At 41.7% G+C, this 21251-nt stretch overlaps 1 protein-coding gene across 2 annotated transcripts in view; it reads right to left on the bottom strand.

Moving 5' to 3' along the window:
• SLC25A13 (solute carrier family 25 member 13) overlaps positions 1–2228 on the bottom strand; it is a 221104-nt gene extending 218876 nt beyond the window's left edge. For both annotated transcript variants that reach the window (XM_007532058.3, XM_060196194.1), the window contains exon 1: positions 2036–2228. In XM_007532058.3, the coding sequence (XP_007532120.2) occupies positions 2036–2050 (15 nt within the window). In that variant the 5' untranslated portion in view covers positions 2051–2228. The remainder of the gene's footprint in view (positions 1–2035) is intronic.
• Positions 2229–21251: the final 19023 nt, after the last annotated feature.

Raw genomic sequence — 21251 nt, 5'->3', positions numbered from 1 at the left:
TATATGACATGACAGTTTACTAAAAATGCAAAAAAAATTAATTGAAACTTGCTTCCAAGTCACTTGCTTTGCTTCATACTAGTCTTACTACACTCCTAATGCATACTTCTCAAGTTAGCTTCAACAATCATTTAATCTCCAAATAAAGTATTGTTTAATTCATTTGTAGATATAAAAGACTGCTAAGGACAGGTGTCTATTCCCACCTACTCTCCTGGGAGAAGTCACTGTAAGAACTAATTCATGGGGAGTCGGGCTATAGCGCAGCGGGTTAACCGCAGGTGGCGCAAAGCACAAGGACCGGCATAAGGATCCTGGTTTGAACCCTGGCTCCCCACCTGCAGGGGAGTTGCTTCACAGGCGGTGAAGCAGGTCTGCAGGTGTCTATCTTTCTCTCCTCCTCTCTGTCTTCCCCTCCTCTCTCCATTTCTCTCTGTCCTATCTAACAACGACAACAACAATAATAACTACAACAATAAAACAACAAGGGTAACAAAAGGGAATAAATAGATAAAATAAATATTTTTAAAAATTTATAAAAAAAGAAAACCATTAAAAAAAAAAAAAGAACTAATTCATACCATGTCTAGTACTGATTACATGTAAATTCCATGTAAGGAAAGGTCAAGGGATAGAGTTTGAAAATATCGATGCAGTTTCCAAAAATTAGTTCAAGTGATTTTCAGAGAACCTCCCTAAAACAGTTAATATATATAAGTGCACACAGGGAAACACACACACACACACACAAACACACATATACACACACACAGTCAGAACACACTGCTGAGAATGGAACTCATAACTACAGAAAAAGAGTAAGGTCACTTAGGCGACAGTCTAAGAACACGATAAAACCAGCAGATCTGGGAAGCAGGGGAACTCAAGTCATAGAACAGCATTTAAATCTATTTGTCTGCTTACAATTTCCATTGCAAATGTGATTACTTTGCTTGAATAAATAGGGATATGATGTGTTGGCCATGTTTTCCTCTTGAGGTTATCACAGAGTTTTGATTAAGGACAAATGTTTGAAATGTTGGATATATTTAAGTTCACTGCACATAAAATAAGCTAAGAAGTTGTATAGGCTTGATTAAAGGGCTGCCTTAGTGAACTTAAAATTAAAAGCAACAAATTCCATGGATTCTAGTGATTGGGACTAAATAATGGTATTCTGCCAGAAAAGTTGAAATGGAGTCCAAAGAGACTGAAATGGTGTCCAGGTTTCAAGAAACGGTGAAAGAGGAAAGGTCAAGCTGTCAAAGTTGCCTTTTCTCTGGGTTAGCGAATGATTCACATTACACAAAATTCCTTTTAAGTAGAACTTCACAGGAGTTGCAAGCTTCCAGGACAATCTATTTTGTCATTTCTAAAAAAGAAGCCTCTGGAGTGCTCAGAGGCAGGTATGTTTAATTGTTGTCAGATGGGAAAGGGGGAGAAGGATGGGAAAAGAGGGGGGCGGGGTGAAGGGTTGGGGGGTCCTCTGGAGTTCTTAGCGCCAATTCCCCCCCCTCCGCCCAACATTTCCAAAACGGAAGTCAAGGTGACTTTCCCAGCCGCGGGAGGGCGGAGTCTTTGAAATCTAATAAGACCAGGCTTCAACTTGGGCAGCGTTCCCCAGAAGCAGCCCAAGTCAACAACAACCCACCAGACTACGGAACAGAGGCGCCCTGGGGTGGCCGAGGGGGACCAGATGACCCAACAACCCGCCCCAACTCCGTGGGCTCCCATCATACCCATTCCTTCTTTGCCAGACAGACACCGGCTCCCAGTCTGGGCCAAGGGGGAGGGTCCAAGCCGGCAAAGTTTCTCCTACAAGATTTGACTTCCGTCCATGCACTGACCAGGCCGCAAGGGCTGCCCTGGAGGGTCGCTCACCTTCCTTCCGCTTCTGCAAAGTGGCACAGCTACCCCCGCACCCCTTCATCTGCTTCCCGCTGTGCACCAACAGGGCACGTGAGCGCCAGTTTCTCGCATTCCTGGGCCCAATCCGGCCCGTGCACTCTCCCCGGGGCAACGGGCTGACGCTTACCTTGGCGGCCGCCATGCTTCACCCCGGGTGCTGGCTGCTGCGGGATACACTCACTCAGTCACTCTGCAGGCCCGCACAGCTCACTTCCAGTCCCGGCGGCTGGGGGGGCGGGGGGGGATAGGCGAAAGAGGCCGGCAGCGGCAGCAACAGCAGCAGCGTGCACACCCGGCTTGCCTCCCCACGCCCTCCCGCCAGCGCGGGTCATGAGGGTGCCGCCAGCCCATTGGCTGGGTCCAGGCCGGCAGCCGGGGTGCGCGTGATCCGGATGGCCTCTGCCCTGCGGCCAGGGCGGGCCCAGGTTCTTGGGTGGGGGGCTGCTCTCAGACACATGACCCCGGCTGAACTGTCCCGCTGCTGTGACCTCTGAGACTAAGGCCTAGGAATGGTGGCAGGATGCCAGCCGGGTTTGCAAGGACTAGGTGGCCTTTCAAGCGGAACTACCTGTTTGGGCAAGTACCAGAGCCCTGAAGACCCATAGGAAAGACAAGAGAGCTTGGGGAAACTGAAAACATTTTGAGGATCCATGTTTAGCAGGCTTTATTTTGCAGGGTCATAGAAAGTATCCAGAGTTTTTGATCCAAAAGCAGTAACTAGACCAATGGCAGATAGTAAAGTGATGGTTTTGGTTTTTTTTCAACTTTTAGGTTGAATCTGGTCATCTCTATCTATCAAATATATACATATGGCATGTATTTGATTATGGATCATTTCACCCTGCAAATAAGGACTTTAGTGGTCAAAAAGCCCCCTCTATTGACCCCCCCCAAAATAACAGTTATATTTTTAATTTAAAATTTTAATATAGAAACTGGAAAGACTATTTTCTCTTTATCAAGCATTCATTGTTTTGTCTGTCATGAAATTAAGACAGTATGTTGGGGAAAATATTTGAAATGCTTTCTGCATTATGGGTGTGCCATACCAGCAAAAGTATTTATTACTAATCATTTTGATCAATCAACAATGATTTGGTGCCAAGTACATGCCAGGTGTTTTCCATAGCAGAACTTGGGAACACCAAAATAACTCAAGAGATGGTTCCAGCCCTGAAAGAGTTTGAGGGCTATGAGAAGGCAGGCACATAAATAATTAACTGGATATAATTTAAGGCAGCATATTGTTCCCAATGCTCTGTAGAAACTTTAAAGACTGGTTTTAGTCTATTAGAGGAAATGATGCCTGGTCTGAATGCAAGGAAGTGACTATATAGTAATCAAATGAGGTAGAATGAAAAGACATTCTTACCAGAAAAAAATAAGGAGAGGCAAGCAACCCAGAAATACTGAAAAACCATAATGATTTATGAAGATGGTTGAGCATGAAGAGTAACCTAAGCTGTTGAAGTGAAGAAGAGTTTGGAGGGGATAGGTAGGGAATTTATGATGGAGAGTGTTGGGTGCTGTGCTGATGGGTATATGCCTTAACTGCAAGACTATAAGAAGTATTATGGACAGATTTATATTAAGAGGGAATCAATCTGCTTATAAAGAGGAAGGTAGGTCTGAAACTAGAGGTAGGATTCAAAAACACAAAGAAAGTAAAATTAGTAAGGAGTGATGACTAATTACACATGAGAGGGTCAAAGAGGAAAGAAATTATAGTTTTAATTTGTTGTGTGTTTGTTTTTGTTTTTTGCCTCCAAGGTTATTGCTGGGGCCACGGTGCCTGAACTACAAATTCACTGTTCCTGGAGGCCATCCCCCCTTTTTGTTGTTGTTGTTGTTGCCCTTGTTATTATTGTTATTGTTGCCGTTGCTGTTGGATAGGACAGAGAGAAATTGAGAGAGGAGGGGAGACAAAGGGGGGGAGAGAAAGACACCTGCAGACCTGCTTCACTGCACATGAAACGACCCCCATGCAGGTGGGGAACCGGGAACTTGAACAGATATCCCTCCTCTGATCCTTGCGCTTTGCGCCATGTGCGCTTAACCCACTGAGCTACCGCCCAACCCCCAGAAGAAAATTTTAAAACAGTAATTTTTTAACATTCTGTCAAGAGATCTAACAAAAAACCACAAAGGACTCAAACATGTTCCTAAACTGAGAAGATAAAAAATAGATTTATGGGAGTCGGGCGGTCGTGCAGTGGGTTAAGTCCACGTGGTGCAAAGCGCAAGGACCGGCCTAAGGATCCCGGTTAGAGCCCCAGCTCCCCAACCTTCAGGGGAGTCACTTCACAAGTGGTGAAGCAGTTCTGCAGGTGTCTATCTTTCTCTCCCCCTCTCTGTTCTCCCCTCCTCTCTCCATTTCTCTCTGTCCTATCCAACAACGACAACAATAAACAACAAGGGCAACAAAAGGAAATAAATAATAATAAATCTTTTTTTAAAAATGGATTTAAAGGGCAGAGGTAGATAGTATAACAGTTATGCAAAGAGACTCATTTGCCTGCAGCTCCAAAGTCCCAGGTTCAGACCCCCACACCACCATAAACCAGAGCTAATCAGTGGTCTGTTTAAAAAATGGATTTAAAGAAGTCAAAACAGGGTAATTGGTATAGAAAAGATGACCCCAGCTGCTTGAAAGGGAGTTGAAAGTCTTATACCAATTAATCACACCAGTCTTCTATCTCCCAATATCTGGCAATGGCCATTCTTCTTTCTATCTCTATAAATTTGACTGCTCTAGGTGTTCACACACCTAAAGAAAAGTGTTTATCTTTTTGTGACTGGCTTATTTCACTGAGGATAAAGTTCTTTAGGCATCTGTGTAATTGCATGTATCAGCAGCTCACTCCTGACACATGTAGACTAAACAGTATTCTATCCACCTTTTTAAGAAATAGAAAATAATCAATAATCTGAATTTTTATTAAAAGCTGGGAATGCTGAGTGAAATAATAATGATGGAAAGCAATTTGACGATTTTTATTAACCACTATTAGTATTTTATTGTATTTTTAAGTGTTTATGTGTTTATGTGCCTGGAGAGAGTGGAGGTATGTTTAATTACTAGACTCATACTCTGTAAATTAGCTATAGCTATTCCAACAAAGGCACAATATGTTTAATGAATTTCAACAATGCAAATTTATTCTCTTACAATTCTGGAGCTCATAATTCTGAAATGAGTCTTAAGGAGGCAAAATTAAGGTGTCAATAGGACTATGCTCACTGTTAGAGAATTTAAGATAAGGTATGGTTTTTTAATTTAATTTTATTTTTTTTATTCGTTTACCCTTTGCAGGAGCTCAGGATCCCTTCTTCAGTCTTCAGAGCCAGCATCTATGGCATCTTCTTTCTCTGACCTGGCTTCTCTCTCCCATGACTTCTATCTTGTAAAGATGCTTCTAATGGCATTTAAATACACTCAGATAATCCAGGAGAATCCATCCCCAAATCCTTAATTTAATAGCATCTGCAAAACTTCTTCCATGCAAGTAACACTCAAAAGTTCTAGGGATTAGAAGAGAGTCATTACTTAACTACGAAGCCCCTCATACTATGTATACAGTATATCCATCTATGGATAAAAATATATTTCAACCGTTTTGGCATTAGATTCAGTCCCTTAAACTTTTAACTCTAGAATCCCCCAAATATGAATATTTCAAAAATAATAAGAATAACAAGGTTTCACCAGGTTTTTAATAATAAGGTTTTTCTTATTTCTTTCTAAAATAAGAAAGTCAAAATTGGCCTTTGGCTTCCACTTGACCACTTGAGACATAAAGTGAACATTGATGGGAACGTGCTACTTCTCCTCCCTCTTGGTGTTATCATAATAGGGGTTTTTTCCTGATACTTGTCCCACATCTATTTCCAGGCCACTCACTACCTTGTCACTTAAAAGTAGTTTGGGGAGGAGAAAAATAAATATTGATGAAAAATAAATATTGATGATCTCACTCATATTTGGGATTTAAGAAACACATCAAAGGAAAAGACAGTGAAATAGGAATGAACCCTTAGTCTATATATGAAGATGTAAAGCTATTAAATGAGGGAGACGGTAAGTTAAAGGTGGTAAGAGGCCCAGTGCTCTGGTTTTTTGGTGTTGGATGAGGTCAGCTACTACATGTTTTGGGGAGATGTGAAATTGTATCTCTGAAGCAACTATAGTCTTATAAAGTATCATTTCTTCCATTAAAAAAAATAATAAGAGAAAAGGGTTAGGGAGATAACGTAATAGTTATGTGAAAGGCTTTTATTCCTAAGGCTCTGAGTTCTCTGGTTCAATCTCTGGCAGTGCCATAAACTAGAACTAATCAGTGTCTTAAAAGGAAAGAGAAAGAAGGTAGAAGGGAGGAAAAGAAATCAAACGGGAGGCTGAGGAGACAGCATAATGGTTATGCAAAATACTCTCATGTCTGAGACTCTCAGGTCCCAGGTTTAATACCCAGCACCAACATAAGCCAGAGCTGAGCAATGCTCTGGTCTCTCTCTGTTATCTTTCTCTCTGTATCTTTCTATCATTAAAATTAAATTAAAAAGAAAGCAAACATGCATGAGGACCCAGCTTTAAATAGCTGGCCCTCACCTGCAGGGGGAGAGGCTTCATGGTGGTGGAGCAATGCTCTCTCTCCCTCCTTTTTCTCTCCTCTCTTCCTCTCTCTGTCACCCTCTGTCAAAGAAAAAAAGAGATAAGAACAACTGCCAGAAGCAGTAGAATCATTATGCAAGCACCAAGCCCCAGCAGTAACTCTACTGGCAATGATGATGATAACAATAATAACTATTCCCATAAACTAGATATACACCAGTTTCTGTGAGAGAGAGCTTATGTTCACACGTATCCATAAACTACTGCAAAATATATACCTGAAAGCAGAAGTACACTAGAGTTTGCAGTGAGTACCTCCCTAACACTTCCTCTCCACTATTCCAAGCTTTGGGCCCATGATTGCTCAACAAATTGTTTGGCTTCGTATGTTAACTCTCTTTTCAATCACCAGGTTCCAGATGCCACCAGGATGCTGGCCAGGCTTCCCTGGATTGAAGATCCCACCAATGTGTCCTGGAGCTCAGCTTCCCCCAGAGACCCACCCTCCTAGGGAAAGAGAGAGGCAGACTGGGAGTATGGACCGACCAGTCAACGCCCATGTTCAGCGGGGAAGCAATTACAGAAGCCAGACCTTCTACCTTCTGCAACCCTCAATGACCCTGGGTCCATGCTCCCAGAGGGATAGAGAATGGGAAAGCTATCAGGGGAGGGGGTGGGTTATGGAGATTGGGTGGTGGTAATTGTGTGGAGTTATACCTCTCCTACCTTATGGTTTTGTTAATTAATCGTTTCTTAAATAAAATTTAAAAAATAACACTGTTACTATTAAACTACCTGGAATTTTTTTTCCTTTTTAACTGCTATGGTAATGCTATGGACTGAGTTGCGTTTTTTTCCTTTTTAACTGCTATGATAATGCTATGGACTGAGTTGTGTTACTCGAAATGCCTAACCTCAACTACCTTAGAATTGACTTATTTGGAAACTGAAGATGTGATTAGTTCAGATGTGATCAAACTGGAGTAGAGTGAACTCACAAGGAGATACATAAACCTGCTAAGAGAATATCATGTAGTGAAAAGGCAGAGATTAGAGCCAAGTTTCAACTGCCATCACCAGATAAGAAGAGGCAAAAATATAAAATTAAAGGGAAAAATATATATTTGACCTGGGGTGTCAGATAGAACACAATCCTCATGACACTTCAGAACTGTGATAGAATAAACACATTTTGAGCCATGCAGTTTGTGGCACTTTATTCAGGCAGCCTAGAGAAACTATTATAAGCTCCCATACCACTTGAATCTTGTAGCAGCAACCCATGCCAAGCTGACCTGCTTGGAGCAGAGCCAACCCAAATCATGGGGAAGGTGCATGGACTGACTAAACACGGTCTCAGTCTGATCTATGTCGTAAGCGTTCAAGAGATGAACTTTCACCACTCACAGAGCAGCCAGGCATTGTAGATGTCTTTTGAGCATTTTTTTTTTGCCTCCGGGGTTGTTGCTGGGGCTCAGTGCCTGCACTACGAATCCACTACTCCTGGAGGCCATTTTTTCCCTTTTGTTGCCTTTGTTGTTTATCAGTGTTATTGTTACTATTATTGTTGTCATTGTTGTTGGATGGACAGAGAGAAATCAAAAGAGGAGGGGAAGGCAGAGAGGGGGAAAGAAAGATAGACACCTGCAGACCTGCTTCACCACTTGTGAAGCGACTCCATCTGCAGGTGAGGAGCCAGGGGCTCGAACTGGTATCCTTCCCCTGGTCCTTGTGCTTTGAGCCATATGCGCTTAATCCGCTGCGCTACCACCCAACCCCCTTGAGCATGTTTTTAAACAGTCTGATTTTACTTTAGCTTTACTATGGACAAACAAGGAAGTCAAATGCACAGCTATCAGGACTAGCATCCCTCCAGATTATAATGCTGAAAAGAGTATCCAGCAAGATTGTTTGCAAAACACTTCATCTACAGGACATTCTAGGCAGGTAAATATGAATTGCCATAGTGGTCCTTTTGTGTGAATTGCATTTTGCAGAGGTAATGCCAAGGCTGGTAAAGGACTTATAAGTTAGATGCAAAGAAGCAACATTTAAATGAGAAACTCCCAAGTTCTGACTGTGTAGCTAAGACTCTGCATCTTAAGGACACAGCCCTCTGCTGTCATTCCCTTTTTGTAGTTCTGACAAAGATCAGATCAAGCATGATAAGATTTCCCTAAAAGGAGTAGACCTAATTTCTTAGCTGATTGAAAGGATAAAGCTGTGTCAACATTTCTAGAATTCAATTCACAAGGGAAAGTAGAAACAATGAGATAAGTCAGGATGAGAAAACACACACACACACAAAAAAAAAAAAAAAAAAAAAAAAAAAACTAAGGGAACGTGTGATTGAAAAGAAACCCCTCACCCCCAAGCTTTGAGACTATAAGCAAGGCATAGGACAGATTAATATCCAAGAACAGAGCATATATTGTTAATATCTGCTGCCTATCCTCACCCAGAAGAACCCTAATGGACGTTCATTTTCACCAGATAGAAGATGCGAGCATTATGTTACCACCAAAATGGGAACAGTATCGTAACAGCAACTATCAAAAAGAATCACAATGGTTACTGCTACAATATAATACAGCTTATAATTTTGGTCAGTAGTCAGATATCCCAATTCAGTGATAAATGTATAAATTCACAAACATTTAAGTTTGATGGAGCTTTGTAGGAGGCAAAGAAAATCCATAAAATCTTATATAGTCACTACAGATTTGGGGATACATATACATTTTTAACTTTAAATAAACTAAGTCCCAGTCTGAAAGGTTTGATGCAAAAATATTGATTGATATTGGCAGAAAAGTATTGATAGATGACACACGGCACCTCAAAATCTCTAAGTTATGTGCTTTACACTCAGATACTGTAAGAACACAGAGGCTATTTCTCCTCCATCTTATTGTTGCTATTGTTTCTTCTTCCTCTTCCTCTTCTACTCCTGCTCTTCTTTCTGCTTCTTCTTTTTGTCCTGTAAATAGAACTCAGGGCCTCATAATATGTGAAGTATGCACTTTATTATTGACCTATGTCCTCCAACCCCTACAAAGGACTTTTTTTTTTAACCAGAACACTCCTCAGCTGTGGTTTATGGTGGTATGGGGGATTGAATTTGGGTCCTTGGAGCCTCAGGCATGAGAGTCTCTGCATAACCGTTATGCTATCTAACCCCAACCCAAAGAACTCTTAAGTAAGATTAAGTAGGTAGCTAATGTTGGCCAGTACTTAATGAAATTATATATATATTGTTTGTACTTCCATAGATCAAGAGACTAACCATTGCTACTTCTACCAATACAGTCTTACAATCTGGCGTTAAACTGTTTTCCTGTCCATAATTATAAGAATTCAACCATAGCATAGACTCAAAGGTGTAGAAGACATAGAACTCTGGTTCTCAGAGTTTCTGGATGTGTTCTTTAAGTCTTCGTCAAATGTTACCATATCTGAGAACCTGGAAATAGCACAGCTGTTAGGGCATGAGACTTGTATGCCTGAGTTCCCTCATTAGGCCCCACAGTGTGGTGCTTTGGTCTCTCTCTCTCTCCCCTCTTCCGCCTCTCTCTTTACCGCATGTGAAATAAATAAAAATTATCTTCTAAAAACATGTAATTATATCTAAGAAGTCTCTTGACTGCACTCTAATCACCTACTGCTTATGGTATCATGATACCACTTATCAACACCTGCCATATACTTAGTTAGTGTCTACCTCTCTCACTAAATGAAAGGAAAAATTAAGCCCCACGGGAGTGAGGTGGTAGCACAGTAGGTTAAGCGCATGTGACACAAAGTGCAAGGACCAGCGTAATGATCCCGGTTCGAGCCCCTGGCTCCCCACCTGCAGAGGAGTCTCCTCACAAGCAGTGAAGCAGGTCTGCAGGTGTCTATCTTTCTCTCCCCCTTTTTGTCTTCCCCTCCTCTCTCCATTTCTCTCTGTCCTACAAAGACATCAATAATTACAACAACGACATCAATAATAACTACAATAAAACAAGGGCAATAAAAGTGAATAAATGAATAAATAAATATTTTTAAAAAATGAATTAAGCCCCATGACTCATTGCCACATCCTAGTGCATGCAGCACTCTAACATTGCATGAAACTCAATAAATATTTCCTTCATATTTACATTGAAAGCATAAATTTTTGTGCCTGGGATTCCAAACCCAGTAAAACTTGAGGAAGATTGTCCTGTATGGGTCAATTAATAGAAGTTTAAATTGAAGACATCAAGATGATGTAGTTTCACCCACAATGTTGAGGTATATTCAGAATCTCCTTCATCTTCCCAATTCCAGTTACCAGTTCACAAGAAAATGTCCATATTTTCTACTTTTTATTTATATGTGGCACTTAGGCATCAGCCTTATACACATTTGGTATCACTGTTCCAAGCTATTATTACTATTATTATTATTTATTTTTAGATAAATAAAAAGAGGGGGGAAAGGGAAGAAAGAGAGAACATACCATTACTCCATCACCTTATACCAAGTCCAAACCTATATTTATGAATCTAATTGATAAATCTGGTAATTTCTAACCTGAAACTTTTAATATATAGCAGTTTCTTTTGCAAGATCCCCCACAACTCTTTTTTTATTGTTTTTGTATTTATTATTGTTGCTGTTATTGCTGTCATCATTGTTAGATATGACAGAGAGAAATGGAGAGAGGAGGCGAAGACAGAGGAGAGAAAAAGACAGACACCTGTGGACCTGCTTCACTGCCTGTGAATCTACACCCCCCCCGCAGGTGGGGAGCCAGAGGCTCGAACCAAGATCCTTACACAGGTTCTTGCACTTTGTACCATGTGTGCTTAACCCACTGCGCTACTGCCCGACTCATACCACAACTCTTTATTGAGAATTCTACAAGTTTTTTTTTAAAGAAATTCATTGTTAAGTAAAAACAATCATAACAAAACAAGCTTAAAGAAACCTGTATTTCTGTAAGCAACAATAACTTAAACTCTATCCTGTTATCATTTCTCTCTTTGCACTCTTCTTTATAGTTAAGATACAGAAAAAGAAAAACTATCTGTAATATGTAATTTCAACCATTGGCTCTTATTTATTCTCAGTCTATCTGTTTAATTAGCTTTAGCTAGCATGGTGAGTTAGAAATTCAAGGACCTTTATTTAAGTAAGACCCACTTCTATCTCCTATCACTTAAAGCTATGCAAGGGTTGGATGGTTTTTTTCTTCTTTGATCATTTTATTGGGGGTTAATGGTTTCAGTACAGTTATTGACATATGGGTACAATTTCTCACTTCTTTGTGATCGATGTCTTCAAAACCCAACTTAGATCCTTTTCTGCTATCAAGCACCAGGGTCCCAAAGCCCCTGCAGCCTCTTCCTTTCCCTTTTCCCCCCAGAGTCCTTTACTTTGGTTCAGTACACCAAACCCAGGTCAAATGATTATTAACCTGGCTGAGAATCAGTCTCTAGATCTGAAAAGGAGGTTTAAAAAATCCATTCGCAAGATTTATATGATATTGACTTTGTTACAAAAAAATCACCAAAATAGCTGAATAGCTAAGTTTACTTGCTAGAAAGCAACTTCCATTGAGCAGCATGTGTAGACAATGTTAGCTGTAGAGAGAATAAATTTCGAGATATTGGGGGTCTGGTTTGTTGCCAAGTAGAATTTGAGTGACATAATAGTCTATACATATTTAAGGGGTTTCTGGGGAAAATTATGCCTGAGGAAAAGATTCATGCACAGTTGAGGAAGTATATAGTTATATAGTTTGTGTTCAGAGAATTTCAGAGAAAACTCGGCAGGGCTTTATTGTTAGTCTAGTGATAAGAATGGAGGTAGTAGTTCAAGGAGGGCTCTATTATAGTCTCCATTTTCCAGTTTTGTCCAGGGGCCTGGGATGTTTATAAATACAAAGTCATTTATGAAACTGTCCTGGTTCAAATAAAGGCAGAAAAGCTTAACAAATTACTCTCAGAAAGGGATTGTCACTGTACTCAAGCTATAAGCCTCCACTAGTATATATATTTAAAATTCATTTCCTTAGGCCTAGGAAGTTCATCTCAGTTTTGACAAGGAGAGGTAGCAGATTTGAACAATTTTTAAAAATTATTTTAATACAAATTAACTAACTAGTTTTCAGCTGAGTTATTCCTGGAGCTAGGTACCTGCCAGACTGCACCATTCCTGGTCGCTATTTACTTTTCTTTCCTTTAGATAGAGAGTGAGAAACAGAAAGAGAGAAAAAGATAGAGATAGGCAAGTTGAGCCATCGTAGCACTATTCTACAGCTTATGAAGCTTCCCTCCTACAGGTATTCTCATGTGGTGACCAGGGACCTGAACCCAAGTCTGTCCATATGGTAACATTTGCACTCAATTGGACGAGTCACCTCCCAGCTTCCTGTTTTATTACAAATTAAATGCATTAAAATTGTTGGTGGGGGGCTGGGTGGTGGCATACCTGATTGAACACACATGTTACAATGCACAATGACCCATTCGAGGCCCCAGTCCCCACCTGCAAGGGGAAACCTTCACAAGTGATGAAGCAGTACTGAAGGTGTCTTTCTGTCTCTCACCCACCCTATCACCCCCTTCCCTCTTAATTTCTTACTGTTTCTATTCAATAAATAAATGAAAATAATAATAAAAAATTTTTTAAAAAATTTAGTGAAAGCAGATGGTGGCACACCTGGTAGAGCGAACATATTACCACGTGCAAGGATCAAGAACCAAGGATTTAAATTCCCAGTCTCCACTTGGTATGCTGTAGACATCTCTTCCTCCTTCTCTCTATCTTCTTGTCCCCTCTCAATATCTCTCTGTTCTATCAAATAAAACATAAAATAATAATAAATTAAAATATATAAATAACTAAATAAATAGGAAAAAATGCCCTCCAGAAGTGATGAATACGTAGTATAGACATCAAGTCCCAGCAATAACTCTGGTGGGAAAAATAGCATAAGAATATAATATCGGGGGTTAGGCGGTAGCGTAGCCAGTTAAGCGCATGTGGCGCAAAGCACAAGGACCAGCGTAAGGATCCCAGTTCAAGCCCCGGCTCCCCAACTGCAGGGTAGTCGCTTCACAGGCGGTGAAGCAGGTCTGCAGGTGTCTGTCTTTCTCTCCCCCTCTCTGTCTTCCCCTCCTCTCTCCATTTCTCTCTGTCCTATCCAACAATGATGACATCAATAACAACAACAATAATACAACAAGGGAAACAAAAGGAAAAATAAACATTAAAAAAAATAAAAATATTTTTTAAAAAGAATATATCACTTGAACAAGAGGAGCAGTGCAACTGTCTTCTGAAACACCTCCCATCTCTAGTATTTCTAGTGTTCTTTTCCAGATTTATTCCTGTTCTCATGCACATAAAGATTATAGCTGGGCACATATCCCAGGATCTTTCAAATGTAGGCTGAGGGGCGAGAAGCAAGTCAATTTAGAAGGATTAGAACATCTATTCCCCCCCCCCCAGATTGTTGTTAAAGGGAAATAATGACTTACAAGATACTTGGGTACAGTTTCTTATCTCCCTGAAGCAGGTGTCTGCACATCACTTCCCCTGCTAACTTAAGCCCTCCTCTACTAACATGTAGTACTTTTGAAGCTAGAAATTGAAACACCATTAAGGGAGAGAACATGAAAGCTCTTGAGCATTTAAAAACACCCTGTTAGTGTTAGGTCTTTCCAATTAGAAGACACTGGACCAGACTGTTAATGACTGAACTAGTCAGATGGGCACAGTCAATTTCAGCCTCAGGGTCACTGGCTTTTGCAGTACTTTATCTTCCTGCTGCTCCTGCCTGAGTCCATTAGGGATCGATCCTCTGCTAGAAACAAGTCAATATACTCATTCTCCAAGGAACTTTGCAGGTTTTGGCAGAGTTAATTTTCTTTAGGTTCCAAGACAAATAATAATAATACTTTTTGTCTTCATCAATTCTTCACTGCTGTGGGCTGACTTTGTCAGAGACAGAGAGGGAGAGAGAGAGAGAGAAGAAAAGGCAAAGGGAGAGAGACCACAAGGGGCCAGACTCAAATTTAGGTTAGTACAAAGCACTATGCAAATGAGTTCTTTCACTGCCCCTCCCCTAATAGTTTTATTATATATATATATATTTTATTTTTTGTAGATACAGAGAGGTAGCAAGGCAGAGAGAGAAAGAGAGAGAGAGAGAGAGAGAGAGAGAGAGAGAGAAAGAAATTATGGCACCGAAACTTCATTCAATGCAGTGGAGACCAGGTCATGCACATGGCAAAAGAGCCAACTGTCCATGTGGGCTATTTTGGCGCCTCCCCCCTACCCACTCATAGTAACACAAAAAATTAATCTAAATGAAAATCTAATTCATTTATCAAAAAAGAGTGGGAGTGGGTGGAACAGCAAAATATCTCACCTCACTAGTGCACTTGACTTTACCATGCATGTAATCCAGGTTCAAGCCCAGTCCCTGACTTAGTGCAGAAAGTTTCAGTGTTGTAGCATCTTTCTTTCTGTGTATCCCTCTTTCTATCTGAAAAAAGTCAGCTCAGAGTGTTGATATCTTCAGCAGTAAGAAAACAAAAAAGACTGAAAGGCAAGGGAGGGGGGCTGGTAGATAATTCCCCCAGTAGGGTGCATGGTGCAGCATGGCCCATGTCTGAACCAAGGAAAGTTCCAGTGTTGTGTTTGTCTTTATGGCCCTGTCTCTCTTTATTTGTGAAATAAAAAGAATGAAGTCTGTCTTAAATCAGGAATATGTTAGGCTCAGATAGCACAACAAAACCAAAAAGAAGCAGTGGGACCTGATCAGTTGCATGTGTAACTTTTCTCATTAAACCTTCACATAATGTGGCCCTCCATTCTCTAAGGCCCTTCCATCCCTTACTTCTTGGTTTCTTACAGGACGAGTGTTTCTTCCTTCAGGACCTCTTCTCTGCACCTGCTGTTACATCTGTTTAGAGTCCCACTAGCTCGTTACTCAGGTCCTCTTTTTCATTCTTCAATCCCTTATAGACCTTCCCTGGGCTCCCTTTCTAAAGAGGGAACCTCGTCATTTACTATCTCTTCATCCTGCTTCTGCTTTTTTGTTTTTTTTCACTTTTATCACAGAGTTGTTTTCTTCTTTTTTTATCATTTGTATTTATAGCTTTGTTGTCAAGAGATGACTTGGGAAAGAGTGATTGAAAACAGATGGGGTAGGTGAATGACCTGTAGTTCTGAGGTAGGTGCTGGTGACCTGATTCATGAAAAGCAAGAGACTTAAGACTTGATATGAACTTGAGACAGAATGAATTGAGAGTTGGGTAGGGAGGAACTTGGATGCTGCTTCTAATCCAGTTCTGTCACTTAGCAGTCCAATCAACTTTCCTCTCTAGGACTCAGTTTCTTCACCAATGAAATGAGTGCACTTGATTTCAAAGAGCATCAATCATAATGCTAGTGTTCTATTCCCCCCTCCCCACCCCAATTCATTTAGACAGCCATTCAGCCAGCCAGCCAGCCTCAAACAAGAATTGGAATAGGAAGTCATTCACACTGGTGGGATGGAATGGAGTGTATGCATTAAGGACAGTGATGGCCCCTATACTTAAGTTGCAAATTGTCTTTTAAAGTGGGAGAAAGTCTCTTCTTGATTCCATCAGCCACTCTGATGCTTAGTGTAAGCTGCTATGTACTGATAATATAGAATATACATTGCAGAGATTTTACTATGGAAAAAAATAGATGTAAAATATCTTCCTAAATGATTTTTATATTGACAGCATATTGAAAAGCAGTTAGCACAGATAAGATATACTGAATTAAGTAAAATATAGTGCCCTCCCCCCCATCTTTTATGACACCAGGAAATCAGTGTAAACACATATTGAGGTCATATTTTACTGTTTCTGTTTCAGACAGAGAGAAAAACAGAGAGGGAAAAACATCACAGCATCAGAACTACCCTCCTCGTGCCATGGCACTCCCATGTGGTGTCAAGGCTTCTACCCTACTATAGGGGCTATCTTCTGGCTCCCAAATAACATAGCTTCTTAAAATCAGTTTTAGGGGGTTGGGCGGTAGCGCAGCAGGTTAAACACACATGGTGCAAAGTGCAAGGACTAGAGGAATGATCCCAGTTTGAGCGCCCGGCTCCCCACCTGTGGGGAAGTTGCTTCACAAGGAGTGAAGCAGGTCTGCAGGTCTCCCCTTCTGTCTTCTCCTCCTCTCTCTATTTCTCTTTGTCCTATCCAACAACGACGACAACAACAACAACAAAACAACAAGGGCAACAAAAGGGAATAAATAAATAAATATTTTTTAAAAAATCAGTTTTATATGCATCTTTTAAACATTTGAATGTGTTAGTAGACATTTATTTACTTTTCAGTTAAATTTTACTGATTTATTTTTGTTTTACAATACTGAAGACTGTCAGAAATATAGGTTCACAACTCTATATGTGTATAGGAGTATAGGTTCACATAACACCATCACCAAAGTTAGTGCCATCACCACCCTATCTCCATTTCTCCCAGTCTCCTTCCCCTTCCCCATCTGCTAACTACTACCTATTTTCATAGAATCTAAAAGTTGTTTTTTGGTGTGCTTTTGCCAACTTGCTTTGGATGCTTATATTTCATATGCAAGTGAAATCATCTGGTAACCTTTCACTTTCTGACTTATTTCATCACCTCAAATTCTCTCTATGTTCCTGCAAAAGACATGGCATTGTCTGTCTTTAATAGATGAGTAGTATTCCACTGAATACATATAGTAGGGTTTCTTTACTAAGTCATCTGTCTGTGGGCATTTAGGTTATGTCCATGTTTTGAAAACTGTGAATAATGCTGCTATGAGTATAAGTGTGCAACTATTCTTTTGAATTATTATTTTTATGTCCTTTGGATAAATTCTTGGGAACAGCAGCGAGAAGCAACATTAAGTTACTTCATTCAAATAACGTAGCTTTTGAATAGTACTAATTTAGAGCTCCAGTTACATGTGTGTGTATGTGTGGAGGAAGAAGGTGAAGAAACTGATGGAGCAAAAGGAGAGAGTCATGGAAGGGATTGGAGTGGGTCATGAAGACATTATGCCTGAAATATTGTGAATTTGCACTCAACTATACTGTTAGGTAGGAAACAGAAAAGTGCCACAAAACCAGGACACTAGCTGGAGTTGTGAAAGATAAAAAGTCTAAAGATTTTCAGTATGCTTTACTGCACAATATGATGAATTGAGGAAGAGAGACTAGAAAGTGTAGTAGAATTAGAAATGAGACAGGAATCTTTTTTCTGCAGCTCAGGAGGTGGTGCAGTGGAAAGGGCATTAGACTTGTGGGTATGAAGCCCTGAGTTTTGTCTTAGACATTGCATGTACCAGAGTTGTGCTCTGGTCTCTTTTCATTTCTTTCATACCTATGCCTATGCCTGTGTTTATTTATTTTTAAAGTCTTTTAAAAATATTTATTTATTTAGACAGAGAAATCGATGGGAATAGACAGACAGACAGACTCCTAATGTAGTGCTTCATCATTTGCATTGGATCGACCTTCCCGTGGTGCCATCTCGTGAGTACCCATTCATTGGGGAAACTGACGATCCTTCCTAGCCGACTGAATCCACATGGATCCCAGTCACTTTCTTTTTTTTAAAATTTATTTATTTATTTTTTTATATTTATTTATTTTCCCTTTTTGTTGCCCTTATTGTTTAACATTGTTGTGGTTATTGATGTCATCATTGTTGTTGGCTAGGACAGAGAGAAATGGAGAGAGGAGGGGAAGACAGAGAGGGGGAGAGAAAGATAGACACCTGCAGACCTGCTTCACTGCCTGTGAAGTGACTCCCTTGCAGGTGGGGAGCCGGGGGCTTGAACCGGGATCCTTGAGCCGGTCCTTGCATTTTGCGCCATTTGCGCTTAACCCGCTGTGCTACCGCCCAACTCCCCCCAGTCACTTTCAAAGCCAGCAACAAGCAGCTCCTGACAGCTTTCAAGCTGTTGGTCCTGCTCTTCATTAAGTCCTCCAACTTAATGTTGAGGGGCTGTCCTTTGCCAAACGCATTCTTATTGGTCAATTGGCGATACAGCATCAGGCAGATGTTATCTGCCTACAAGAAACACATATAGCAGTCGATGAAGCTGCTCGATTCACCATCAGTGGATTCGATTTAATATGCTATAATCTCCATCCTAAACATGGCCGAGCCATCTACGCCAAATCGTGTCTTGTGGACGTTTACCATACGGCCTCTTTGACCTTCTACGACTCCATTACTATTGGAACCATTCAGCTCGTCAACATATATAAGCCTCCCAGTGCCTCATGGGATAATGAGGTCCTGCCTAGCCCGAATCACCCAGCCATTTACGTTGGAGACTTTAATAGTCATCACCAAGACTGGGGATATTCCTCCACTCGTGCTGACGGCTCTATCTTAGCCGACTGGGCTTCAGCGAATGACCTCTCCCTATTATACGATCCCAAACAGCCAGGCTCTTTTCACAGTGCTAGATGGAATAAAGACTCGTCACCCGACCTGTGCTGGATTAGCACAGTCAACGGCCAAGCCTTTCCCGCTATGAGACACGTTCTCAAGATCTTCCCGCACAGTCATCACCGCCCAGCTATCATCCACATTGGTCTCCAGCTCCCACTGATTCTGTGCTCAGAGAAACTAAGATGGAACTTTTGGAAAGCAAACTGGCGTCTGCTCAGTGATCTTACCAACAAATCTATTCCTGCAATTCCAATTAACTCTATCCCTTCTGAAGATTCCTACAGGCGCTTCCGCCAAGCCATCTTCAAAGCAACTTCCCAAGCCATTCCTCGTGGGAGACGTGCTAACTATACGCCTTGTCTTGATGCTGAATGCGAGCAACTACTAAAGCAGTATGATGAGGCGGGCGACCCAGATGTGGCTGACCATCTCATTGCCTCCCTGGATGCAGCATGCCAAGCCCGCTGGCAACAACTCACGGAAAGCCTGAACTTCACCCACTCAAGTAGGAAGGCCTGGAAGCTTCTTCACAGACTGGGTGCCGGTAGCCAACCCCCTCCCGTCTCCCATCCTCCCATATCTCCAAACTCAGTGGACAGTCACCTAACTCAAGTTGGACGTGCTAAGATCGACCCAGTCTGGAAAAGAGAAATTTCCCATGAGTGGTCATCCCACTTCCGGTTATCTTGTCCATCTCCAAAACTCTCTCCCTTTACACTGTCTGAACTGGAAGACGCTTTGAAGAGGGCTAAACCGGGAACAGCTGCTGGCTATGATAACATCACCCCAGAACTCATTCTTAACCTGGGTCCCGCGGCAAAGAAGTGGCTCGCTTCATTCCTGTCCCACATCTTGTAATCTGAGTCTATGCCCAAAGTTTGGCGTCGTGCGAAGATTATAGCGGTTTTGAAACCAAAGAAAGACCCAACACTGGCCGCCAGATATAGACCAATTTCTCTCCTCTCCGTGTGTTACAAACTCCTTGAGAGGCTGCTTCTGTCACGTATTTCTCATCTTACAGAGAAATTCCTATCACCCGCCCAAGCTGGTTTCCGCCCAGGAAGATCTACCTGCGAACAAGCCCTGGCCCTCTCAATTTACATTGAAAATGGATTCCAGAAGAATTTAAAGACGGGTGCTGTCTTTGTTGATCTCACAGCAGCCTATGACATGGTCTGGCACCGTGGTCTTCTAGTCAAGATCTCAAGATGCCTGCCTCCATGGGTGGCCAACACTATATTGTTTCTTCTCCAAAACAGAAGATTCCGGGTGCATCTGGGTGACAAGTCTAGCAGATGGAGACTTGTCTCAAGTGGTCTCCCCCAGGGCTCTGTTCTGGCTCCTATGCTATTTAATATTTACATCAATGACCTCCCAGAAACTTCTTCAAGGAAGTTCATCTACACCGATGACATCTGCTGTGCAACTCAGGCATCAAAGTTCGACATCCTCGAGGAAACACGAAAGACAAGTCTCTGATATCTGATTACTGTAAAAAATGGCGACTAATTCCTAGCACTGCAAAAACGGTATCATCTGTTTTCCATCTACACCATGCCTTGGCCTCGCGTGAGCTTAATGTGCAGCTTGGCGATATGAGAATCCGGCATGAAGCCCAGCCAGTCTATCTTGGCGTTACTCTCGATCGCACTGTCATTTCACGAACATCTCATAAAAACTGCAGCACAGGTGGGCGCGAGGAATAACATCATTGCAAGACTGGCCAGCTCCTCATGGGGCGTGAGCGCTTCCACACTACAATCGATCATCATCTCTGGCATTATGCTATTCCACTGCAGAATACTCTGCCCCAGTATGGTTCCGTAGCCCCCATGTCCACTTGGTCGATTCCAAATTATATTCCTCCATGAGGATAATTCCTGGAACCATCCGTTCCACCCCGGTTCCATGGCTGCCAGTTCTTAGCAACATCGCCCCGCCAGATATTCGTTGGGATGCGGCATCAGCTAAGTTCATTTCCCACGTCTACGCTCGACCGGACCTGCCAATATACGCAGATATCTTCGCCCACCCTGTCCAACGCTTGATGTCGAACAGGCCATGGCCAGTGCACCGCTATGTTCCATCGCTGGGGAGCCAGAGACGACCCGAATTGCCCCTGCGGCTACAGACAGACTATGACCCACATAGTCAACGACTGCCACCTCTCCAGATTCAAAGGAGGTCTCGAAACTTTACATCAGGCTCAACCTGACGCTGTTGACTAGCTACGGAAGAAGGGCAAAAGCTAGAAGAAGAAG

This window comes from Erinaceus europaeus, chromosome 8, assembly GCF_950295315.1.
Source record: "Erinaceus europaeus chromosome 8, mEriEur2.1, whole genome shotgun sequence".
NCBI lineage: Eukaryota > Metazoa > Chordata > Mammalia > Eulipotyphla > Erinaceidae > Erinaceus > Erinaceus europaeus.
This window is presented reverse-complemented; position numbering and strand designations above follow the sequence as displayed.